The sequence below is a fragment of the Hyperoodon ampullatus genome, assembly GCF_949752795.1.
Source record: "Hyperoodon ampullatus genome assembly, chromosome: 4".
In the NCBI taxonomy this organism is placed as follows: domain Eukaryota; kingdom Metazoa; phylum Chordata; class Mammalia; order Artiodactyla; family Ziphiidae; genus Hyperoodon; species Hyperoodon ampullatus.
The window spans coordinates 175,508,216-175,532,235 of NC_136917.1; the positions used below are offsets into that span (position 1 = coordinate 175,508,216).

The 24,020-nt window shown below is 62.8% G+C and overlaps 1 protein-coding gene across 1 annotated transcript in view; it reads right to left on the minus strand.

Annotated features, from left to right (window-relative positions):
• Positions 1 to 5,612, minus strand: part of SLC6A19 (solute carrier family 6 member 19) — a gene marked incomplete at both ends in the record, with an annotated part of 32,426 nt that extends 26,814 nt beyond the window's left edge. Inside the window, 1 exon segment of the mRNA XM_079701629.1 lies at positions 5,411 to 5,612. Coding sequence (XP_079557755.1) covers positions 5,411 to 5,612 — 202 coding nt within the window.
• Positions 5,613 to 24,020: the final 18,408 nt, after the last annotated feature.

Genomic DNA, 24,020 nt, shown 5'->3' on the forward strand with positions numbered 1-24,020 from the left:
CTGATGGGGTCTCGCGGTTGGGTTCCCAGGACACCGGGGCTGCCAGCACCGCCCTGGGATGCTCGCTCTGTGGCACTACCTCTCCGCCCCAAGTGGCCGGGTGTCCAGCTGTGAACCTACCAAGTGAGGGGGTGCCCCGCATCTGCCCCTCACCCTGGGTGTGACACCCCACCTGGAGTGGCTGTGCAGCCCCCGCCTCCCTTTTCCGGCACGCTCGTGCTCTGCTCTCCCCCAGGTATCTCAAACCCTTCACTTCTGCCCCGTTTTCTCCCAGAGCCCAGCCGGGCCACCACCTCCCCACACCAGACTCCCAGGGGTCAGCGTGCGTGTCAGACCCTGAGCTAGAGGTCCTCACCGGCGTGGCGCTGTGTGTGCCAGTGTGTGTGTGCATGTGTGCATTCACACGTCTCAGTGTGTGTGTGTGCCCACGGGTATGTGAATGAGTGTGTATGTGTGAGCATGCGGGCCTGTCCGTATGTCTGTGGACACTCGGTGTAAGCGTGCACATGGATGTGTGTCCTTGTGCATGTATGGGTGCACGGCAGTGTGTGCGTGTGCAGGTGTGTTTGAGAGTGTGTCTGTGTGCACACACATGCTGAGCGTGTGTGTGTGTGTGTGTGTGTGTGTGTGTGTGTGTGTGTGTCAGGAGGGACTTGGAGGGGCGGGGGGCCCACAGCCTCGGCCAGCCCGGCTCTCCCTTTAGCTCCTGGGTTAGTCCCTCGGCCTTTTGTCTTTTTCCCTCCTCCGTCTGCCTCCACGGAGCCCTCACGTTGTGGGGGGAGAGCCCAGCGGCACCTCTTCCCCCCCCGTGGGCCTTCCTCGGTCTCCACTCCAGGATGCTGAGGGGCCATGGGCCGTAGGCCTCTCTCCCAACCTGGGGCTCCAGGGACAGGCTTCTTCCGGTCCCAGGGCTGCCAGGGGGCTGAGGGCCAGGAAGCAAGGGGTGTGGGCTGTGACCATGAAGAAAGACCCCAGGAAAGGAAGGCCCACCAGACGGACCCCCTGCGGGAGGGGAGGGGACCTGCCCCAGGTCTGGGGACACGGCCGGAGACAGAGGCTCAGGGCAGGGACTCCTGCGATCCCTCTGTCGTGAGGGTAAAGTTGAAATAAGATTTGTCTGTCTGACGTTTTCTCGGGAGCTTGATTTGAAAATCTTCCGGGCAGAACTACCAAGAAGAAAACAGCCCCATGATTGCAAATCCCGTCCCCTCCGCTCGTGATACCACTTTACTCACCCCCCACCCCCAGTCTCCCTCCCTCCTTCAGGAAACTCCTATTCATCCTTGAAGGCCGCACTCGGATAGCACCTCTTCCAGGAAGCCCCCCCTGCTGCCTGTGGTCCTGGCACCTCTCCCTCCCACAAGCTCCTCGGGGACCAGAGGCTCAGCTTCAAGAGGATGGGAGGGTGGAACCGGCACATGCCCACTGCACCCCCAGAGGTGGGCTGGGCCAGGGAGCCCTCCCGTGCGCCCATGCTGTGCAGTCTGCCTGCCCGGTTCCCCCAGCCCTGGCAGCACCAGCAGGAGGCAGGCACTCAGCACCTTGTTCTTTCCAGGGATGTGTGGTTCTTGGCTTCTTTTCTCTCCAGAAACTCAGGCTCCAGGGAATGTGCATCTTCCCTGTTTAAACGGGCTCCCCTTCTGTGGGGGCAGGTGTGGGGGCGGCGGAGGGACAGAGGAGGGCGGGCGGTGGGTCTCAGTGAGGGAGGAAAGCCACGTAAGTGCCCGGGGCCGGCATGGCTCCAAAGAGGCGGAGACGGCCCCCACGGAGGGACACACATGCAGAGAGAGACGTAAACACCACCCCCCACCCCCGCACCGGGAGAATGACACGGAGTTTCTCTCCGAAAATCAGGAAGCCAGACGGGGGAGGAGGGAGCTGCCGGAAGAGGGCCTGGCAGTGGCCCATGTGGCGCAGGTTCAGGTGCGGGGTACCTGGCTTTGGAGTCTCCCAGGGGCGCCTCACTTTTGTTTAACCATGAAGGATGATCGCAGACCCTCAGTCGGCTTCCAGGAGGAAAGCAAAGCGGAAACTCAGGGTGCTGCCCCTCCCGCGTCGAGGATTTGCGGGGGGCCTGGGGGTGGTCCTGTGCCTGGGCTTGTGTTGGGGCTGGGCAGCAGGTGCCTCAGCTGAGGGCCAGCCTCCCCCGGGCACTGCCCGCTTCCCCAGGAGGGGCCGTGGGTCCCCCCGCCATTTCCCCAGGTGAAACCACTGCCCGCCCTCACCCAGGGCCTGCCCTGCGTCCCTTCCAGCCCCGTGATCTGGACTTAGTGCCCGGGAGAAATTGCTAGGCCGCCGCGGAGCCGGCCCCCAGGAGGGGCCCAAGTCGCGTGGGCGGGTCCTGCCCTCCCCGGGCCTGGTCCACCCTGCTGGTCTGTGGGGTCCCAGTCAGCGTCTGGCAGAGCGGCCCCCTGAAAGGCACCCGGGTCCCCCAGGCCCGGGGACACCAGAGCCCCGTGGCACCGCCCCGCGGACACAGCAGCTGCCCGGAGGGCCTGGGGGCGGAGAGGAGTCACGACCCCAGAAGTGGGACCACCCGGGACCCCACACTCCCGCGGTCCCTCCTCGCCTGGGCCCTGTCCCCTACGGGAGCACCCAGCCCGTGTGTGCCCCGGATCTGCTGGACGGGCAGAGGTGGCCATCGCAGAGGGCGTGGACAGTGCCGGGGTGTGGAGGCTGGCGATGCAGGCACCCCGGGGGGGACCCACCTCCTGGAAGCCCAGATGGCACGGGGGAGGGCGGGGTGCAGCGTGGGGACCAGGGAGCTGAAGGCAAGCGTGGCCCGCGGATGCCGGACTCCTGGTCAGAGCAGAGGACAGGCAGCAGGCACACTGCCCGTCTGCCGGCTGGATTTATAACCATGTGTGCGGACCCCACGGGACGCTCGCCCGGGGACTTGGGAAGGAGGAGATTCCTGAAGTGGGGCCGCCCTGAGGCGTCGAGGGAGGGGCGGTGCGGACGGCGGACGGCGGGGGAGCGGGGCGGGGAGAGACGCCAGCTTCCCCACCCCCCAAGCCCAGAAAAGAGGCAGGTTCTTCCCAAACCCCAGGGAGCGGAAACAGCCGGGGCTCCCACGCCCGCCCGCCCAGGGGGCTGCTCTGGGCCAGCAAGCCCCTCCTCTGTGGCTGGGGCCACGAGCCTGCCTGCAGGCGGACAGCTCCTTCAGCGTCACAGACCCCTGCTATCTGCTGACAGCAAACACTCACCCCAGAGCAGAGGCCGGGCCAGCCCGCGGGAGGGTGGAGGCGAGGGCGGCACACCCGCACCCCCTGCTCGCGGAGATGCCGGGGTCCCATCGGAGACCCAGAACCAGAGGCCCGTGACAGCACGGTCCCCCAGGGTCGTGCAACAGCCGGCTCGGTGTGCACGTGGCCACACACGCAACAAATACCGGGAAAACGTTACCGATGCTCGAGCCTAAATCGGGGGCCTGGGGGTCTTTATTGTGGCCTTCTCTACTTTTCTGTATTTACTTTTTTTCATAATATAAAGTTTAAAGTAAAGTAAAAGCTCGTTTACTTCTTGAATTACCCAAAACTCCTGGAAATAACTGGAGACAAAGTAAGTTTTCACCAAACCAGAACGGATGGTCAGGGTGGGAGGAGGGCAAATACCTTCAAAGGCGGCATCTTCCCCGCAATCTGCACAGCCGCTCCCCCCCTCCCAGTTGGCTCTGCGGGGGCGGGAACGTCACCCTGATGGGTCCCCGGCCACCCGCTGCCTTGTCCTCAGGGGTCGTCTCCAGGGTGTGGAGGACAGGACACCCAGCTCCTGACCCGCGAGCTGGCCCAGAGGACTGTGGTCAGGCCCTCCGGTGGGGGGGTGGCGCGGGTGGACCAGAGTCCTGGCCTGTCCGGGGTGTCAGGGGCTGGACCTGCACCCTCGCCCAAGCGGAGGAGGGGCGGGGCCGCGTGAGGGAGCCCAGCTGCCTCCGTCAGCCGGGTCTGCAGGCCGTTCTCGCGCTGCCCCTCGGGCTCCTGGCCGGCGTGCAGCTGCGCCCGGAAACCCACCTCCCACGGGGAGCTGTTCCCAGTCGAGGGCCTGGGCTCTCTGGGAGCCTGAGGTCTTGGTTTCTGCTCTGTCACTCTCACTGAAGACCCTGAAGCTGCTGCCCGCGTGTTCCTCCCGGGGGTCCCTCCCCGGCTCTGGGGTCCCAGCCCCCTCTTCTCACAGACAAGCACCTGGCCTCCACCCACAAAGTGGGTCCATCCTGAGCTGCCCGGGGCCCACCTGCAGAGGGAGCATCCAGCCCCTCCTCCCTGCCCACCTCCTGTCCCTGGGCTGGACTCGAGGCTGGGACCCTCCCCCAGGATGGCCCCTCAGGGGCCGTGACCAGCAACTTCCAGCGGGGGGACACCAGCCTCACTGAAGCAGCTAAGAGCCCGGTAAGAATAGGCCGGACTCAGGCTGGGGGTCCGGACCTCGCAGGCTCCCTGGGGCCCCAGGCACAGAGGGGAGTGCAGGCTGGACCAGAGGCTCAGAGGACACAACCTCGCAGACGCTCAGGAGCTCGAGTCCTTGGGGGCATCACTGCGGGGACCCCGGGAGGCCACCTCCACGTCTGCTCTTCTGGAGGACACTCTATCACAAAGCCTGGGAGAGCCTGCAGCTTCTTCAGAGCTAGAACTGGCCCACATCACTGGAGGGCGCTCAAGAGCCCACAGACGCGGGAGCGTCCCCAGAGCATCCGACCGGCCAGCTCGCGGGGACGTCTGTCCCGCGAGCGCAGCACCTGCCCCAGACCTCCTCCCGGGTCCAGTTCCCCTGCCCCAGGCCGGCATGGGGGCCGGAGGGGACCACAGTGTGACCTGTATCCCTGCAGCCTGTGGACACCGTGGTGGGGAGGGACGTGGCCACGGGGACCCAGATCCGGAACCTGGGGGGAGGGGGTGCCTCAGCCCCGGGGAAGGAGACCCCTGGGCTCCAGGCAAGGCCCCCGGAAGCCTCTGGCGGCAGCGGGATGAGGGGACAGGGCCCCTGCCTCTGGCCTGTGTGCACATGGGTTTGTCCATGGTTTCCTGCTCCTGGCCTGGCCCTTCCTCGGTCCATCAGGAAGCGAGGTGCCCAGTGAGGGTGGGATGAAGGTGACACACAGGGAGGGCTCAGCCCGGTGCCTACATGGTAGACTCACCAAGGGCCGGTGTTACTGCCTGCCGGGCCAGCACCTTCCACACTCAGAGGAGGGGGCCCCCCCGGAGGATCGGCTGGCTCCTCCCTGACCCCCACCCCCGGGTCAGACCAGGTCTGGGAACAGGGCAGGGCTCCGGGGTACTGGAGCATGGGGGTCTCCCCGACGTGCAGGCCCTGGATGTGCCAGCCCAGCACGCCCGGAGCCGAGGGGCATGCCGGCCCCCAGGCCACAGTGGGGCCTGGGGCGGAGGCATGGGTGTCACCCGCCCCGCCCACCTACCTCCTCCGTGGCTCTGGCACAGGTAGGGGAAGCGCCACACGTTGCCCAGGCCAACGCAGAAGCCCACGCAGGTGAGCATGTACTGTGCCTTGTTGTCCCACTTGGGCCGGGAGCCGCTGTCCTGCTTCTCGAGGCTCTCCAGCTCATCCAGCGTGGGGATCCGGGCCTCCAGGCCAGGGTTGGGCAGCACCAGCCTGACCATGGTGGGTGCAGGTGGGTCCCTCAGGCGCGGCCAGAGCGGAGGGTGAGTGGCCACGGGCCGGAGCCCCAGCACTTTATAGGGAACCTTTGGCACCTCACCCCGAGCACCTGGGCCGAAAGGAAGTGTCAGCAGATCTGGAGGGCGAGTCCGCCAGACTGTTAATGCCTTATCTGCAGAGGCGCCGCGGACCCTCCGGGCTCTTCCCTGGGCGCTGCCGGCCCCTCCCCCTGTGCAAACGCCAAGGCAGCGGCTCAGGTGAGCCTCGCCCCCCCCACCCCCACCGCGCACACCAGACTCTCCGGGAAGAGGGACCTGATGGTAGGACAGCCGCCTGGCTCTGCAGGACTCGGGTTCTCCCCAGCCTCGGAGCCCTGCCCACCGGCCACAGCCCCACCTGCGGAGGAGCGGAGGGGGCCCTCTTCCCCCAGCGCCTCGCTGCCAGCGGGGTGACGCGGGGCATCCTGACCGCCTTCCAGCTGGAGCCCTGGGTCCTGGGAGCAGCCCGCAGCCCTGTCCACACTGAGCTCGGTGCTGCCTGGCCCCTCCAGCCCGAGCTCGGGGCTCTAAATAGGTCCTCAGAGAGCGGGGCCACCAGCGCCCGGTGCCCAGAGCTGCTTCAGGTGGGGCCTCCAGGCTGGGTCCTCATCCCCACGGGCTCTCCTGGGGGCTCAGAGCCATTGCCCTGCCGCCTCCCGCCCCGCCCCCACCCCCAAGCTGGAACCCTCTACCAGCTCCTGTGTCTCTAAGGGCAAAGGCCTCCCGAGCCTGCAGGCCCTGCCTGCCCTGCGTGACCTCTCACCTCGCCCCCCACTCCGGCCAAGACCCCTACTGCTCCTCCGGCCCCGCCGTCCTCCCGGTGTCCAGGGGGCCATCCTCCCCCTTCGAGCGGGACACAGACTGCAGGTGGCCCTACTCTGCCATCCACAGCTCCCGCCTCCACAGCATCCTCTCCTGTGACAGGACGTGCGGCTCATTCAGTTCTCTGGCTGACTGCCTGGTCCCCCGTTCCCGGCTGTACTCTCCTCTCCCCGTCTCTTCACTCACATTTGCCCTGGCGACTTTTATTACGAAACAAATACATGCTTATAGTCAGGACAATCGGAGAGTTCACACTAGGAGCTTCTCACTGTTCTATACAGTGTTATAAACGTGTATGATACCCACTCACCCACCACTTGACATGTCAGTGTCTGTGCATGATTTTTTTTTTTTTTTTTTTTTTCTTTGCGGTACGCGGGCCTCTCACTGTTGTGGCCTCTCCCGTTGCGGAGCACAGGCTCCGGACGCGCAGGCTCAGCGGCCGTGGCTCACGGGCCCAGCCGCTCTGCGCCATGTGGGATCTTCCCGGACCGGGGCACGAACCCGTGTCCCCTGCATTGGCAGGCGGACTCTCAACCACTGCGCCACCAGGGAAGCCCCTGTGCATGATTTTTTACTTACCATCATATCTTGAGAATGTTCCGTTCATTAAATTAAAACTTTTAAACTAAATTTAGATTTCTCTTTATTTTATTTTATTAACTCTTTGTTAAATTTTTCTTTCAAACATCATTTTTGATGCGGAACATCAAACGTGCTCCGGGTGTTGGGCCTACTGTAATTTATTACAGAAACTTTCCCTGACGTGACACATCTCTGCTGCTTTCGATTTTTCCCTGTTATAAAGATTGCTGTGATAAATGTATGTGAACACATGTCTTTTTGTTACTGGTTGACAGGTGGGTGAATTTTCGTAAAGTGAGCACATCCATGTAACAATCACGCAGATCAAGAGACAGAACATCCCAGAACCCAGAGGCCCTCCCCACCCCCCCACCCCCACTCCCCAGGCACTGTCTGTCCGTCCCACCTGCAGCTCTGAAAGCACAGCTGGGTTTGCTGCTCCGGGGGGCACCTCCCGCTCCTGGCTTCCCAGGCCAAGCGAGGTCCCTGGCTTCTTCGTGCCTTCGCCCCGCTGTCTCCTTGCGGGAAGTGCCCAGTCCGTCCAATCTGTCCTCAAGCTGCGGGACAGCGTCTGGTTTGTGCCGCTTCCACAGGTGCCGCTCTGAAGCCCGTCCTCGCCTCCTGGTGCGCTCGGGACGGTACCGGGCGGATGACGCCCCCGGGGTGTGCACTGGCCCAGCCTGAGAAGACGCTGTGAAGCCGCTTCCGAGAGGACTGAGCCAGCTACCCGCAGGCCAGCCGCCGGGGATGGTCCACACCGTCACCAGTCACCGGCCTCTGAACCTTGTGGCCACAGGGACCCCGCTAAAGGCAGTGCATGGTGGCCTTAATCGGCATTCCCCCCAGGCCTGTGACACTGCTGTCCTCCCGTGAAACCTATTCAATTGTCCTTTGCTGCTGGGATGCTGGCCCCGTCCTGCTAACCTCAAGGACCTGGTCACGCGCTCTGGGACCCAGAGCTTCACAAGCCTCTTCCCGCTTAGCCTCTGGCCTCCTGTCCTCTCAGTGTGCCTTTGACGAGAAGAAGCTCCCATTACAATGCTGTTGGATCAGCTCACCTTTAAAAGACCTTGTCCACCTCAAGGTCATGAAGACACCCTCTCACGTTTCATCCAGAAGCTTTAATGTTTTCCTTATGTGTTTAAGTCAATGATCCTCTTGTCACATGTTGTGTGAGGGCAGCTGTTGGCCAAGAGTCCTTCTTGGAGGTGGGGGGGCGGGGGGACATGTCCAAACAACCTGGCACCTTTTACCCAAACTGTCACCCTTTCTCACTTCCTGCAGAGCTGCCCTTGCCATAAATGTTCATACCTGTGGTCTGTTTCTTCACTTTCCATCGTGTTCCTTTGGTCTTTTTGTCCCCTCTCTTCTCCAGGGCACACAGCCTTCATTCCTGAAGATGTATGATAGGTCTTACGTCTTCCAACTGTGTTCTTCAAAGATGCATACTTTGTGGGATAAGCTTGCCAATTTCCACAGAAAACCTGCAGGGATTTTGATTCAAGCGCATTCAATCTATAGATCAATTTAAACGGGACCTTAACAATACTGAGTTTTTCAAACCGTAAGCGTAGTACACCCCTCCATTAATGTAGGTCTTCTTTTTCTCAATAATGTTTTACAGTTTTGGGGTTTTTTTGGCCACTCCACATTGCTTGTGGGATCTTAGTTCCCTGACCAGGGCTTGAACCTGCACCCTCAGTAGTGAAAGTGCAGAGTCCTAACCACTGCACCGCCAGGGAATTCGTTTTATAGTTTTTTCGTGTGGCCGTCTTGGAGATCTTTCATTACATTTATTCTTGCATTTGACATTTTTGAACACTCTTGTGAATGATATTTGTTCTTAATGTTTATCTTTTCGTTGTGTATTGCTGGTACACATAACAACACAATTTTCATATCAAACTCTTTCTCTGACATTTTTTTTAACGTGCTGTTGGATTCTCTTTGCTAGTATTTTTTTTCACACACACTGTATTTTATTTTTACAAGAGATAAATCAACTGACACCAAGCATTGTAAACGGATGACCACAACAAAAGCAACAATGATTGCAATTACCAAACACAAAACACACGCATGCTATGTTTCGCTGACATGTTTAACCATTGCTTTTAAAAGATATTCTCAATAAAAAAAATATTTTTTAAAATTTATTATTTGGCTGTGTCAGGTCTTAGTTGCAACACGCGAACTCTCAGTTGCGGCGTGTGAGATCTAGTTCCCTGACCAGGGATGGAACCCAGGCCCCCTGCATTGGGAGCGCAGAATCTCAGCCACAGAACCACCAGGGAAGTCCCAACAATACAAAATTATGCCAACTGAAAATGACAGTTTTAATTCATCTTTTCCCATCCTTTCACCTTTTCCTCTTTTACTTTTCTCACCTCAGTACGTCGTATCCAGCACTGCACACGGCTGGTAACAGGAGCAGCCGGCTTCGTTTCCCATCTTGGGAGAAGCTTTCAGTATTTCCCCACTCGGACCATTGAGTACGTACGGTGGAGGTTTTTGTACAGACTCTTGTCCGGTTAAGGACTCTGCCTTCTATTCCGCGCGTGCTCAGAGGCCCTTGCATTTTGCTGTAACAGCTTTACTGAGGCGGAATTCTCACAAAGGACAATTCACTCCCTTTAGTATATTCACAGCGCTGTGCAACTGTCACAACAGCTGAGGTCAGAGCGTTCTGTCACCCCCAGAAGAAACCGGGCCTTCAGCTACTCCCCTCGTCACGCTTGAGGGGCCTTTTTTGTTTCAACGGTTGGCTATAAACTCCCTTTCCTTTGTTTTCTTAATGTGGTGAATATACAGCTTGATTTTTAACTTTGAAACAACCTCGCATTCCTGGGATGATCCCAGGTTTTCCAGGAATTATTTGTACCCCTGGGTGCAGTTTGCCGCAGGTTAGCCCAGAGGTTTTACGGCTACGATCCTTTCCAGAGGAGTCCGTCCAGAATCCCAGTTGCTCACGGGCTCTGGTTTCTCCACCCCCAGGGCAGACGCGGTCACAAACCAACGCATCCTCCTGCCAAGAGGAGGAAGAGCAGCCTGCTCTCTGCACCGTCACTAACGATGGGGATCAGTGTCCTTAATCTTTGCCAATTTCATACGTGTTTTAAAATGTGGTTGAAACGGACCAGATGGTTTGTTGACGCCTTTATAAAGTGGGTCCCACCCTGATCAATTTCGCATCTTTTCTATCAGGTTCTATCTCAACGGGGCTGGAGGCCAGCTTCCTATTTCTCTTCCAGTTGTGTTAAAAGGACGCCCACCCTTCAAATCCTCGGGAAAATGAGCCGAGCTGTGCCGTCTCCCTGGGCCGGGCAGGACGGCGCCCGTAAACCCCTGACAGCAGGGCCTCGGACAGAATTGACTATGCTTGAGTCCTGTCCTCCCGGCCGCCTCCCTCCGGGCTTCGGGCGACAGGCAGGGGGCCGTGTGGTCCCCTGATCTCCGCAGCAGTCACCTTTGCCTCTCAGGTGCTGTGTCCTCACGGAGGAGCTGATTACAAGGCCCGAGTTACTGAGTCGAGGCCCCGGGACTCTTGGCACCTTGGATGCTTCACTTCTCCGTCCCATCTCCACCTCCCCCAGCCCCGGGCTGGATTCACTGCCTTCTGGGCCCAGAGTTGAGCCCACAGCTTGGCGCCAGCCACCCCCCGCCGGAGAGCCTCCTGGTCTCTATCTGTGTTTGCTCAGCGTTTGTATTCTTAAGGGGAAGAGGGAAGAGGGACAGAGACAGAGACAGAGACAGAGACAGAGAGAGGGAGCCGGTGCCGGCCGTCCAGCCTCTGCACCTGCCGCACGCGCCCACTGCTTTCTGGAAGGGCCGCCCCACGGCCCGCTGTCCAGCAGCAGGACTCCCCGGGGCGCCTGCCTGAGTGCAGCTGGTACCCAGGGATGCTGGCTTTGGACCCTTGCTCACCATGGCCGGCAGAGGCCAGAGTCCCCTGGAGTCCCGTTCCCACCTGTTTGTTTACTGCTGGGTTATCTAGAGAACTGATTGTTACCAACCTGGGTCTCTGAGGAAATAACCCCAGATAAGCAGGGATGAGATGCAGTGTGATTCTGCCTTTGTTATGATAACAGCTGCCCTCAGAGCTCAGCCAGAGAAGTGGGAGGGGCAGGGAAGGTGCCTGCAGTGGTTGTCCAGGAGGCCTGGGGAGGGGGTGGTCCGCCTGGGAGCCCCGGGTCCACTGCACAGAGCCCTCCGACTTGTTTTGTGTGGGTGGAAAAAGCAGACGAGGCATTAGCTACAGGGTCTAAAGAAGTTTTGTCAGGTCAGTAGTAATATGTGCACATTTATATTTTTATAACTTGTGATTATAAAAGTAACACATTTTTGTAATGGAAGTGTGCAATGTAATTTGGAAAATGCAGGACAAATACAAGACATGGGTAAAAAGCATTCATGATTTCACCATCCATAGACAGTTGTAAAAAGCTAATTTAGCATTTTTCTTCTGATATATATGTATGTATGTATATATATATGTGCATACACACGTATGACACGTATATCCTAATACATATTCATAATCGGTATCATTTTGCATTTTCCAGTTAACATATTGTGTTTTCCCACACTGTAACACTCATACTGCCCACCAGCCCCCGTGTAGGGACATATTAGAATTTTTATGACCCATTTTTACCAGTAAGACAGGTTTACTCAGGAGCGGCAAAGAATTGCAGTCCTGGCCACGCAAGCATGGGGAGCCCGGGCCAGTCCGGAGGACACAGGAGAGGACCTTCTTTTACAGGAAGCAGGGGAGTTGGCAGGGGCTTTACACCCGGAGAGCCCATCGGAGGAAACTGGGGCTGTTCATTGGCTGAGCCGTTGCCGGGCGGGGTGAGGATCTTTCCTCCTCCTGCTGGTGACCGTGAAGGGGCACCGTTTCCTGCGAGAACGCAAGGCAGTGGCCTCCTGCTGGCCTCTGAACCCACTGGCTTCCCTCCTCCCTGCTGGCTCAGGCTCCCTCTGCTGGCTCCCCACCTGCTTGTCCCCCGACCTGGGACAAGGCCTTCACCGGCCTCTCTTAGGGGCTGCGTCACCTTCCACCTGCAGCTGAGGATGTCCGGGCCCTACCCTCTGCAGCCCAGAGAAACGGGCAGACGGTGGGCACAGGGGTGCCGGGGTCCCTTGTGAGAATGCGTTGGGGGTCCTCACGTCCATCCACTTGGCCCCGGGCCTTGGGAGCAGAGGGGTGGCCCGGCCTGCCCTCCCCAGCGAGGCAGGAGCTCCCACAGTCACTGCCCCTCCTCCGCTCCCGCTAGCTCCCCGCTGCTCAGGTCAAGTTGTTTTTACGCCTGGGCTTGCGATTAACCATCAACCTGAGGCAATGACTTCTCAGGAGCCTCCCAGGCCAGTACTTTTCCAAGAGGCCCTGCACTCCCAGCGCCCTGCTGCACCCAGTGTCCCTGGGGAAAAACCCTGGGGGTGGGGCAGTCCAGGGACCCCGCCTCTGCACCTGTGGTCCCTGAGGGGTTCCCCACAGGACCCCCACATGGCACCCCAACTCCCCCAGTCCAGGTCCCTTCTCCCCAAACCTTCTGGCCCCGCAGCTCTCTTCCAGCGCCCTCCCCAGTTCACCTCAGACCAGTCCAGAGCCTTCAGGCCCCTGTGTCGGCCCCTCCCCCCAAAAGTCAGCGCCCTGTCCTGCATCCCAGCTCCCCGGGACGCTCAGAGCCCTTCCTCGGGCCCCACCGGATGAGCTCCGCAGACCCAGCGCTGGGGCTGCCCACGCCACTCGCCCCTCCTTACAGGGGCCCTGAGTCCCCTGCGAGTGGGGGGCAGGGCTCCTCCCTTAGCACCTGGGGAGACCTGAGGTGCACAGAGGTCGCCCGGAGCAGGTCCGGGGGGGTCTTCTGTGGACGGGCGCCCTCTGGGCCGGAGCGTGGGTGCTGGCGGCCTGGGCAGCCGCACGTGAGCAAGAACCGTCATTCGGGGACACTTGGCTGGAGGAGCATTGCTGAGCTTCGACAGGCAGGTGAGGCCCTGGTGCAGCTGCACCTCCAAACAGAGGTGCTCGGGAGGGGATGTAGTTTAGGGGGAACATTTTTGTCATGAGAACAAAGTTCGAGGTTCACCCAAAAGAACCATTTTGGAACCGTTTCTGCGTGATCCCACAGCTCCCTGGGCGCCAGGGCCCGAGAGACAGTCTTCACTGGAAGCCACGTTGGCCTTGGGCCAGAGTGGCCGGTTCGCAGGCTCTCCCAGTGTGGACTCTGCTGGGGTTCCCGTGGCCTCTGTAACAGACGGGCGCAGCCAAACAAAGGGGTGGCACCCGTGGGGCTACGCTCACCAGTAGGTCTTACGATGCCCGCCGAGAGGTCACCGACAGCCTTCAACACGGCAGCCCCGCCTGGGCAGACGGCCCCATCCCGAGCCCCTACTGCGTGCAGGCAACCCTCGGGACGGGCCACTGTGGGGCTGGGCGGAGTGAAGAGGAGCCGGGCGAGGACACCAGGGTCCCCACGTTCAAAGATGACCAGGGGAGTCAGGGTCGGAGCTGGGCCAGAGAGGCTGGCCGAGGTCAGGCCCACAGGGCAGGCTAACCACCCGAGGGCAAGAGTCATCAAGCCGGGCACGTTGGGGGGCCCCTCGGAGCTGGGGCCCCTCGGAGCTGAGTGGAGAGGGCGGGGGGCCCCTGCCAGGGGGGTGGCCTGGATGCGTAGCCCTGGGGGGACACTGGGAGGGACACAGGAGGGGGGCTGCGAAGATGCCACCCCCGAGTGCCAGCGCCTCCTGAGGTGGGGGAGATGACCCACCGCCCTTCCACTGCCACCACTGGAGGGCAGACCTGGGGGCTCCTGGGTGTGGACGGGCCGACCTCAGGGATGCCCATGGTTGGAAGCCAAGAGCAGCTCTGAAGAGGTAACTGAAAAGAGTTAGACAGAGGAGGATGTTCTGAGCAGATCACATTCCCACTTACATGGTGCGCAGTTTGCAAGAATTCCTGTACAGGAAAGTTAATTCCTTCAGGAGAGCTGCCAGGAAGGGAAGGAGGCGTGGAGATAAGCCCAGGCGTAGTCAGCTCACCGGGGGAGGGGCTGGCGGGGGAGCGGAGGTGGGCTCAGGGCCAGGCGGTCAGGCTGGACGCCAGGGTTGCGGACACCACTGAAAGCCTGAGGTGGGGGAAGGGAAGCAAACCAAGCTCTGGGGACCCTCCTGAGCGTCAGAGGGCCCCCCCGAGCATGGGGCCCCCCAGAGCAGACTCGGGGAATTTGGAGGGGGTGCCGGGGAGAAGGTTCTAGAGCAGGAGGACCCGTGAGGGCTGGGCGAGGTTGAGGGTCGTGCTGAGTACAGCCGGCTGGTGGGCGCCGCGGCCGGAGAGCCCAGGGTGTCAGGAGCTGCCTGCGCTCCCAGGGCTGCAGTGTTGGCCGGGCCAGGCTGGGGTCGGATGTGACACAGGCCCGGGTGTGGTCTTGGCTGGCAGCCGGGGTTCGGAGGGCAAGGTCACGGGGCGGCAGTGCCTGAGTCAGCTCTGAACACGTGACAGGCTGGCAAAAGTGTCAAGGAGCGGGGCAGCCTGACCGGAGTCTTCAGAGGAAGGACAGGTCGGAGGCCAGAGGTCGGAGGAGGGAGGAGGGACCGCCCGGGCTGGGGTGTGGGAAAGGCAGGGCCAGCGGCGGCTGGGGCGCAGGGTCAACCCTCCGCCCTGACGTCCGCGGGGCCGGGAGAGGGACAGCCGCCCCGGAAAGCCCTTCCCCAGCTGAGCGCCCACCTGAGCCACGAGGGCCCGCCTCACCCCGGGGTCGGGACGCCAGCCTCACTCCCCCGTCTAGGCCCCACTTCCGGTGGGGAAGCCAGACCCCTCCCCCGCCCCTCCATGACCCAGTGGCAGGTGTGGCCTGCCCCCACCCCCCGGCCCTGGACTCTGCCTGGACGACAGCCACGCCCCGTCCCTTTGCTTCACCTTGACCCAGGGCGAGGCCCAGGCCCACCACGGACCGGACCCGTGGTCACCGTGGCTCAGACCCCATCTCGCCCGCCGCGCCCCGCTCAGAGCGCTGGGCCTCTGCCGGCCCAAAGGGCCAGACTGGGCCCTCCAGGAGGGCCGTCCCGGGATCCACCTGACCCCCGCCCAGCGCTCCTGTCTGAAGTGCTGACAGGACTAGCCAGTCCCCTTTACAGGGATGGTCCCCTCCCCGCCCCGGCCCTCAGCATGCAGGGGAAGCTGTGCAGGGTCTGGCTGCCACCTCTCTTGCTTCCAAGAACCCAGAGGGCCTGGAAACATGGGTCAGCAGAGGCCTCTACTCTGTGGGGGTCTCCTCCCTGCCCTGATGGAGGGCCCTCAGGCCCCCACCTGCCACGGTGGTCCTGCCAGGGGAGCCGAGGCTCCTCCAGACCTCCCCGCGCCCCCTCAAACTCCAGACTCTGGCCGGAGTCAGATCCCAGGACACGCTGACCCGTTGGAGACGCTGAGCCCTGAGCTGTGCTTTCCCAGGATGCGAGCGCGGCAGGTGCGAGCGTCCAGCCCCAACACGGCTGACGGTCTGCCGGCGGCCGGCCGGGCCCTGCGCTGAGACCCCTCGCCGGAGGGTGGAGACAATCCCCCTGGAGGTGAGCCTGGCGGCCTTCTCAGTGTCTGGGACGTGGTGAGACGGCTCCGACGGAACCGCAGAGACGCAGCCACGCGGCCGCTCCTGGCACCTCTGGCCTACGGTGAGGAAGCAGCCCCCGCCTCGGTGCCTGCCCGGCACCTCGCACCCAGCAGGTGCCTCGTCTGTAGCTGCAAGTCAGCCTGCTTACCAAGGGGCCACAGGGCTGCCTGCTCTCTGCATGGCCAGCCCACCAGCCAGGGTGCTGACCACGGGGGTGCTGCGGGGAGGGGAGGGCCTTCAGGACACAGAGCTCAGCCTTCCCACCTGCTGGCCGTTCGCTTGCGCGCAAGGAGCAGTGGCCAGAGGGACCGTCTACACCAGTCCCTGGGCAACCGCTGCTGGTTTGGCTGACAGCCGGCCTGGAGGGCAGGTGGCCAGGAAATTGGCAGCCAGATGGCCTGGGAGGTGCTTTGCTGACAGACCCACCCAGAGGCACAGGGGCCAGAGGATGTTTGCGCCCGTGCGTGCTCCCCAGATGGACCCAGAGCGCAGCAGGAAGGTGGACGACACACTGCTCCCGGTGGGTGGACAGCCTCTTCCCAGCCCCTCTCCTTCCTGGAGGAGTTCAGGTCTGCGAAGGGAGGCAGTGAAGAGGCTCGGCCTCCCCTCGCCGAGGCCCCACTGGCTGCAGGGCGCTGTCCAGCGCCGAGTAACCAGCAGGGCCCCCTATGCGGTCTGGAAGACGGGGTAACGCGTCCTTGCGGGGCAGGTGCGCCCATCAGCCTTCCCTGGCCCGGAGGCATTCTCACTCCCCCTCCCGTCTGCCTGAAGGTTTATTCAGAAGATTCTCCTCACAGCTTTTCCAACCCGAAACTTACTTCACAGCAAAGAATGAGGGATGGGCTCACGCTCACAGGGTCCCTGGGACACGTGCCGTCCCCTGGAAGCAGCTGACCCGAGGGGAAGCAGGACTGCCCGCTGAAAGCCCAGCACCGGCGGGGGTGGTGGGGGCACGGCCTGGGGCTGGCGTGCTGTCCATCAGTGCCGACCTAGGGGGCCATGGGGGGGTTGGGGGCTGAGGGTCATGCCCTTGCTGCTGTCCTAGTGCCCCACTTGCAAAGTGCTGATCCCAGCCCTGCAGCTGGGAGGGAGCTCCCTGCAGGGATACCAGTGGGGCCGCTGCACTGCCCGGGGCCTCTCTGGCTTCTGGGGCCTCCGAGCCACACGGCAGCTGGCTGGAGCGTGGCTCCTGAGCACCAAGGACCCCAGAGGTGGGGGAACCGTCTGCCTGCTCGGCCACTGTGGCGAACACTGCAGGCTGGCGGCCGAAAGAGCAGACATCTAAAACAGCAGACGTGTATCCTCTCGGTTCTGGAGGCTAGATGTCTGAGCGCAAGGTGCCAGCCCGGCCGGCTCCTGGTGAGGCCTCTCCCTGGCTGCAGACGCCCTTGTCCCCTGTGTCCTCGCAGGGCAGAGACAGAGCTCCCGGGCCTCCTCATACAAGGACGCTAGTACTGTGGGATCGGGGCCCCTCCCCCGCTCCCCATGACCTCACTTAACCGTAGTCACCTCCTCAGAGGCCCCATCTCCAAATACGGCCACACTAGGGGTCAGCCCCCAGTATATGAATTTAGGGAGGGACACAATTCGGTCCACGGCAAGGAGTGTGTCTGGAGGCGTTCTCCGAGGTGCCTCCTTGCTTCCCTGGGGACGTTAGGGGAAAGTTTCAGCACCCGTGCAGGGGGGACCCCAAAGGGTGAGCTGCTCAGGAATGAGAGGCGTCACCGTGTGGGTCGGGACGGCGCAGCCGAGCTGGGGCAGCAGGGGCGGGAGGACCGGCGTGGGGGGAGGACGGAGCGAAGCCCCCTGGACGGCCGGAGCTCCGCTCCTCTGGCTCTGGCTCCCGCATTGTCCTGACCGAGGGGGTGTTTCTAATCCTCAAGCCAAGGCGGGTGCTGAGGCCGGGGCGGGGGAGAGGGCGGCACGCGGGACTTTGGACATCCTCCCGGGAGGGGAGGGCGCCCCGTGTGCACGGTGGGGGGAGGCGGGGAATGGTGTGGGTGAAAGCATCAGCTTGGGGGGCTAAATTTGGGGAAAGAGAGTTTACAGAGGCCCAAGCAATGAGCAGGCAGGGTGGCCTGGCGGGGAGGCATTTCCCTCTTCTGAGCACTTTCCTGGGGGCTGAGGGTCTCGCTCCCAGAGAACTGCCACCGGGGCTGGGCCGCATCCACAGTGAGAGGCGGTCACTGAGCCTGGGGGCAGAGCAGGGCTGCTGCCTCCTCCCTGGCGGGGCCAAGTGGAGTGGGGTCCCTGGGGGACCGGGTGGAGGGACACAGCAGAGAAGACCCTGCCCGTGGGGGACTCCCCCAGTGCAGCCAGCTATACCCAGAGGGAGGAGCCTGCGGCCCACGTGAGCAGACCCAAGAATGGCAGGTCCCCTGCCACGTGGAAGACCCCCTGGCCTCCCCCGCCGCAAGGGATGGGCCGGGCTGGCTTCCGCTCCCCTTAGGGCCACCAGCACCCTCCTCGGTCAGCCGCCCTGGCTGGGGGCTCCTTTGGATCTGTGGCTGGAGGGGAAGAGGGTCCCCCAAAGAGGGGGCAGTTCTCAGAGGAAGGGAGCCGGTCCCAGGCCACCTGCGCTGGACCGCGGGCTCCCTCCATCGGGGGCCAAGGCAGCTGGTCCCCAGTTCCTTTCGGAGTGACATTCCCACAGTTCACTGTCAGCGTGGACGTCGATGAAGCAGACAAAACCACACTTCTGTGCGCAGCCTGTCAGGCGCCAAGACCCCCTGCCCTTTAACAGCCCAGGCAGCACCAGGGTTCCGGTTGATTCCAAGCACCACGCCTGATGAATACGGCCTATTCAGGCTGCGCTGTGTCTTCACTGTGATGACCTTCCCCACCCAGGAGGGACCCAGTGATCGCCTTCCAAATCTGGATGCGGTGCTGGGGTGAAGTGGGCGGGCGGGGTGTGGGGTGTAGGCAGAGTCCCATTCGCCCCTGCCAGGTACCTGGGAGGCTAGCTTAAGGCCCTGGGTGGGGGACAGGGTGGGGGACAGGGCAGGGGGCGGGTGAGGGTCACTCCCAGACAAGTCTGTCCTGGCTGGACCAGGTCACACACTCAGGACGCGCTGCTGACAGTAATGTCTGGATCGGCCAGCAGGGGGCACAAACACTCAGAGAAACGGAGAGACACACACACTGCTGGCGCATGCAGAGGGACACAGGCACACACGTGCACACACATGCACACACACACGCACACTAGCAGAGCCCCGAGACTCCCCTGAGATTAAGGCTTGCAAATCAGCTGCTGAAAGCCCTACAGATGGGAGGTGAAGGCATAATCCACGCGACCGTCCATCCCCAGCCCCCGGCTTTGTGGGACCCGTGGGAGTGAAGCGGTCTGGAAACGGGCACTTACCAGGCTCCATCTACCCCGAGCTCACAGCCTCAAGAACAGCCGCGTAGAGGCTGAGACGGTGGGCAGGGGGACCAGCCCCTCGAGGGTCACTTTGCTGCACGTTCCTTGGCCACCCCGGGGCTTTCACACACCTTCTCAGTGCCGCTCCTCTGGGGAAAGAGAAAAGGCTTAGACCGAAGTTCCAAAGTCTCATTCAAGTTGAAAACATGTTCATTCTTTAGCAAGCAGCACTGGAGATCATCTTGAAATGACATCCAGCTTCTGTCTGTCTGTCCCTCTGTCTCTCAGACCCACTGCCGGGAAGGAACTGGGGGTGCTCCAGGGGCGGGGCAGTTGCCCAGCAGAGGGAAGGGTCAGAGCAGAGGGCCCTGGGAGGCGGGAGGAGGAAGGACACCCCCGAGGGCCGGAGTCGGGAGGCGGCGGGCTTTGCAGCTGCGGGGCGGGTGTGGCCAGAGGACCAGCCTGGCCCAGCCTCAGGCGGGACGGCTCAGACCCATGCGGGGTCAGCACGTGCCAGCCTGGGGGCAGTGGGCCGAGGCCCCTCCCAGGCAGGCTGAGGCCCTGACAGGTCCACGCGTGCCCCGCACAGAAAGACCCTGTGTCAGGCCTGGAAGCAACGGCCTGACTTTGGATTTTAACAGTTGAGCTGAGTCGGCATTTGTGGCCGTCCCCTCCTGCAGGGCCTTGAGGCCGGTTGAGACCTGCTCCTGTCCTGGCTGCCCCTAAGGCTGGGGCGCGACTCTGCCGGGCATCGGGGTCCACGGTCACACGGGGTCCTCCAGGCAGCCGTTTGGGCCAGTCCTCGGTCTGCGGTCCGTGGCCTCCCCCACAGGCCTGCAGGCTCCTTCCCACGCTGGACGCTCCCTGCTCTCAGGCGCAGGATATCGGGGTCTCTGCCACGCAGACCCTGCGGGCCGTTTCTGCTCTGGGCTCAGTCTGCCTGGAATTTGCCTGTGATCAGGGCCAGCGCCCATGGGGGCCCGTGAGGACCCCGGGAGCCGCCTCAGTCGGTGGCTGGGGAGGCCCTGCTGCCCCCGCCCTCATTCTGAGAGGCCCACCTCCTGGGTGGGGCTCCAGGGCAGATCCGCCAGTGCTTCCCTCTCCGTGCCCCACCCCCCAAGGCAAAGGCCCTCCCGCTCTGTGTCCGGGCAGGGCCCAGGCTGGGGGGCAGTTGGAAGGTGCCCGTGGGCCCTGCAGTAGCCCTCAGGACCAGGAGGCGGGGGAGGGTGAGCAGGAGGGGCCCTGGCCCTGGAGGCGGGAGGCGGGGGGAAGGGGGGAGCTGGGCAGGGGCTCTGGGCACAGGTGGGGGAGGGGCTGACAGAGGGGGGACGTTCCCTTCACTCTGAGAGACTTGGGGTGCATGTTGCCATCTACTTTAATACATATGTGAGACACTGAATGCAGACAGCGGCCAGACCAGCCGTGAAAGCAGAGCTCGGCCCCGCGGCCTGCGGCTGGAAGCCACCCACCACCTACGATGAGCCCAGCGTCAGGACCAACCACAGGGGGCCAGGCGCACCCCTCACCAACCTCGTGGGACGCCCCCTTCCAGCCCCACCCCCCGGCCTCCCCGGGCCGCAGCCCCCGTCAGGGCACCTGCACCCCTTCTCTGCTGGGATGCTCTCCCCGCCCCGCCCTCCTGGGAGTGACGTGGCAGGGCCAGCCCCCTGCCCCGCGAGCTCGGAGGGCAAGCCACCCACTGTCTGCTGGATGGTCTTCACTTGAGTCCACGGTCGGCCTCGTGCCACTTTGGAAGGTGACCCTGCTGACGGGGGCTCTGGGCTCACACAGATTTTCACATCCCTGGGAAGCTCCGTTCCCTCCGCACAGAGGCATGGTCCCCAGGGAAAGGCCGAGGGAAGCTGAGCGGTGGGGAGGGGTTTCCGGGGCCCCCTGCCCTCTGCAGACGCGGTCCTGCCAGGGGTCCAGCTGGGTGGACCTCAAGGAGCGGGCCTCCCTCCCAGCCCCGCAGGAGCCCGCCCTCACTCGGCTGGCTCTGCAGCCCTGGAACTGGATGCACCTCCATCACGCACTTTTGCCACCTGAGTGACATCCTTGGCATCTGGCCTCAGCCTTCCGAGTTTGCACGTCTGCCCCTGTGCCCGTGGGCTGGCCTCCAGGTCCATGACAACCACCAAGCTCACGAGCCCCTCAGCGGTGGGGGACACAAGTGGCCGCCCTGGCCTCCCAGACCCTCAGGCAGGGCCATTTGGGAGACCACAGCCTCTCACCCTCGTGCGCGTGGACTTCTGGTCGGTCCTGGCCTCCTGGCCCTCCCTCCTGCAACCCCAGTGCTCACGGTCCACTCAGCGTGGTCCTCGCAGCCCAGAGCATCCCCCCCATCCCAAAGAAGGTGAGCCCAGCTCCCGAGAGCCTCTGAAGCTGCTGCGAAGTCTGCTGCTCGCCTGTCATTGAAGGGCAGGTGTCAGCTCCTGAGGGACAGACAGACAGACAGTGCCCGCTGACAAGCTGGTGGGTGTGGGGAGCCAGGTGGACAGCCACAGCATGCAGTGGACTGTGGGTGCATCGGCAACAAACGTGGGTGACAGTGAGGCCAGGGGGCCATACCAGCCCCGGGTGTCCAGGGGGCAGGGGAGGTGGCCTCAGTGGGCGATGGGCTGGGACCAGACACCAGCAGGGATATGGGGACAGGAGTGCAGGGGCCCTGGCCACGATGATATGGCCACCAGTGCTGCAGGGACCCCCATGGAGCCCCCAGGGGACAGGACATGCTGGTGCCTGCTCAGCCTCGCCTACCTGCCCTATCAGCCTTGAGAACACAGGGCACAGGGGGCCCTGCCTTCCTTGAGTCTCTCCTGGTCAGCAGCCCCTTCCAAGCCCTCTGGCCCTGGCCTCCTGAGCATTCCCCCACCCAGGCACCACCCCGGCCAACACCCCAGTGAGCTCCAGAGCTGAGTTCTAGCCCAGGGCCTGGCAGGCGTCTTGCACTCAGCAGCTCAGTCCTGCACCTCCCCCGGCTTACGAAGGCCCTGGCCCCCTTGGAGGCTTTCCAGAACAAAGCAGGAGCCAGCCCAGGCCACACGCGAAGACGGCGCTCCTGCCTGCGGGGGCCTTGCCCGTCACACAGCCGTGAGGACCTCCGTCCTCCACCCCACCCCCCGGCCACGTGGAGGGTGTGGGGGGCAGGAGAGGAGTGGGCGAAGGGTCAGCTCCGCGCGGGCTTTCCAACGGGGAGGTGTTTCCTGGTTCTCTGTCTAGGAAGGAACTGCCAGGCACGTGTGAGCAGGCACACAGAGCGCCACATGCCGTCCATGTGGGCCCTTGTAGCCGAGCGTGGGGCATGGGGATCGTGGTGCTGCAGCCAGTGACCGAGGGGAGAGGCCTCGAGGCCGCCTCCGGGCCCAGGGAGGTTGTTCACTAGCTCCTGCCCTGCCAGGTGGGGGTGTTTCCAGGCCCCTCTGTGCCCCGTCCACGCTCGCCCTGATGGGAGTGCCCCACTGGGCAGGGCAGACAGTCCCAGCCGGCTCTGCCTGGGCGCCCCACTGCTAAACTGTCAGGTCCTCTGGAGACACTCAGGGAGCTGCCCTCGGGAGGGGGTTTTGGGAGGCGGGCGCTCGTGGGTCTCGCTCACCTCTGCTCGGCCAGCTGAGCTCCAGCCACACTGCTGCTCAAGCAGGTGGGACGGTGGCTCAGACCTGCAGCTACGGGGCTCCCCACCCCCAAGCTCACCCCCCTACATGGGCTTCCTCTGTGCCTGTCTCGTCCTGGTGGCCTCTTCAGTATTGGAACAGGTCCCCGCCGGCTTCATTTCACCCCAGTCTCCTCTTTAAAGGCCCCCGTCTCTCCAAACACATGCTCTGAGGGGCTGGGGGTTAGGACTCCAGCATACGAATTTGGGGGACACAACTCAATCCATAACAGCTGTGAGATACAGGCTGGATAATTTGCAGCTCCGGGTTATTCTATTCACAGCCCTGTAACCCTACGGGGGTGCCCGCCTGGTGGTGTCTGGCCCCCCCTCCCCAGGCTGAGGGTGGTGACCTCACCCCTGCCCTTGCCGCTCCCCAGGGCCTGCTCAGAGGGGCTGAATTCCACCCAGCGCTCTGGAGGAAGAGGCGTGGATTCCGTCCGATGTTGCAGGTTCCTTTGCTGGGGGGCTGGAATTTCTTGTTTGTAACACGAGGATGCAGATCCTTGGGTCCTGCAGGTCTCCAACCTGTGCAGATCCTGGCAGAGCCCAAGCCAGACCTGTCCCGGGGCACAGAGCATGCGTACTTGAGGCCCTGGCCCTGGAGCCCTCTGCTTGGTGAATTCGGGCTGCGGTGCACGTTCCAGGTCCCTGAGTGGCTTTCCACGGACCCTGGGGGCCCAGCGCGGTTCAGGCCGGAGCTCTCAGATCTCCTCTCCTGCGGCTCTGGCGTTGGGCGGGGCTGCCTGGCCGCCTGTTGGAGAGTGAGTCCTCCTGAGAACCAGGAGCCACCGTCCAGCAGACCTGCGGCCCCATCTCGCGACCGAGAACCCTGCCCCACGAGACCAAGGGAACCACACCAGCCACCTGGTCTGTGCCAGGTCGGCTGGCCAGGACTCCGGCCAGGACGCAGGGTGGGGCGTCTGGGCTCCACCGGCTGGTGAAGCCACGTGGAGACTGGGGTTTACTTGCAGGCACCTCCTCTGCCCACATAGGCTCTGCTCTCCCGCTGACTGCCCGCCGTTCTGTCCCCGAGGCTGTGACTTTCCCTTAAAGCTCCGTGCAGCTGACTCTGTCTTGGGCGTCTCTCCTCTCCGGAGCCTTCTGGAAGGTCAGCTGGCTCTTCTCAAAGGCCCTTTAAAATTGAAACACATTCTACCTTCAACCGTTTAGTCTCTGCTTTTGTCAACATCCCACACAGCTCAGCAAAGATTTCAAAGAAAGAAGATTTCAAAGAACACTTCTGCTCAGGTGGCTTCCAAAGAGTTACCCGCCAGGGCCCCCGAGCTCATAGAAACGTCCCAGGGGGCCAGCGGAGGTCTCCATCTGTGGCCAAGTGGGAGCGT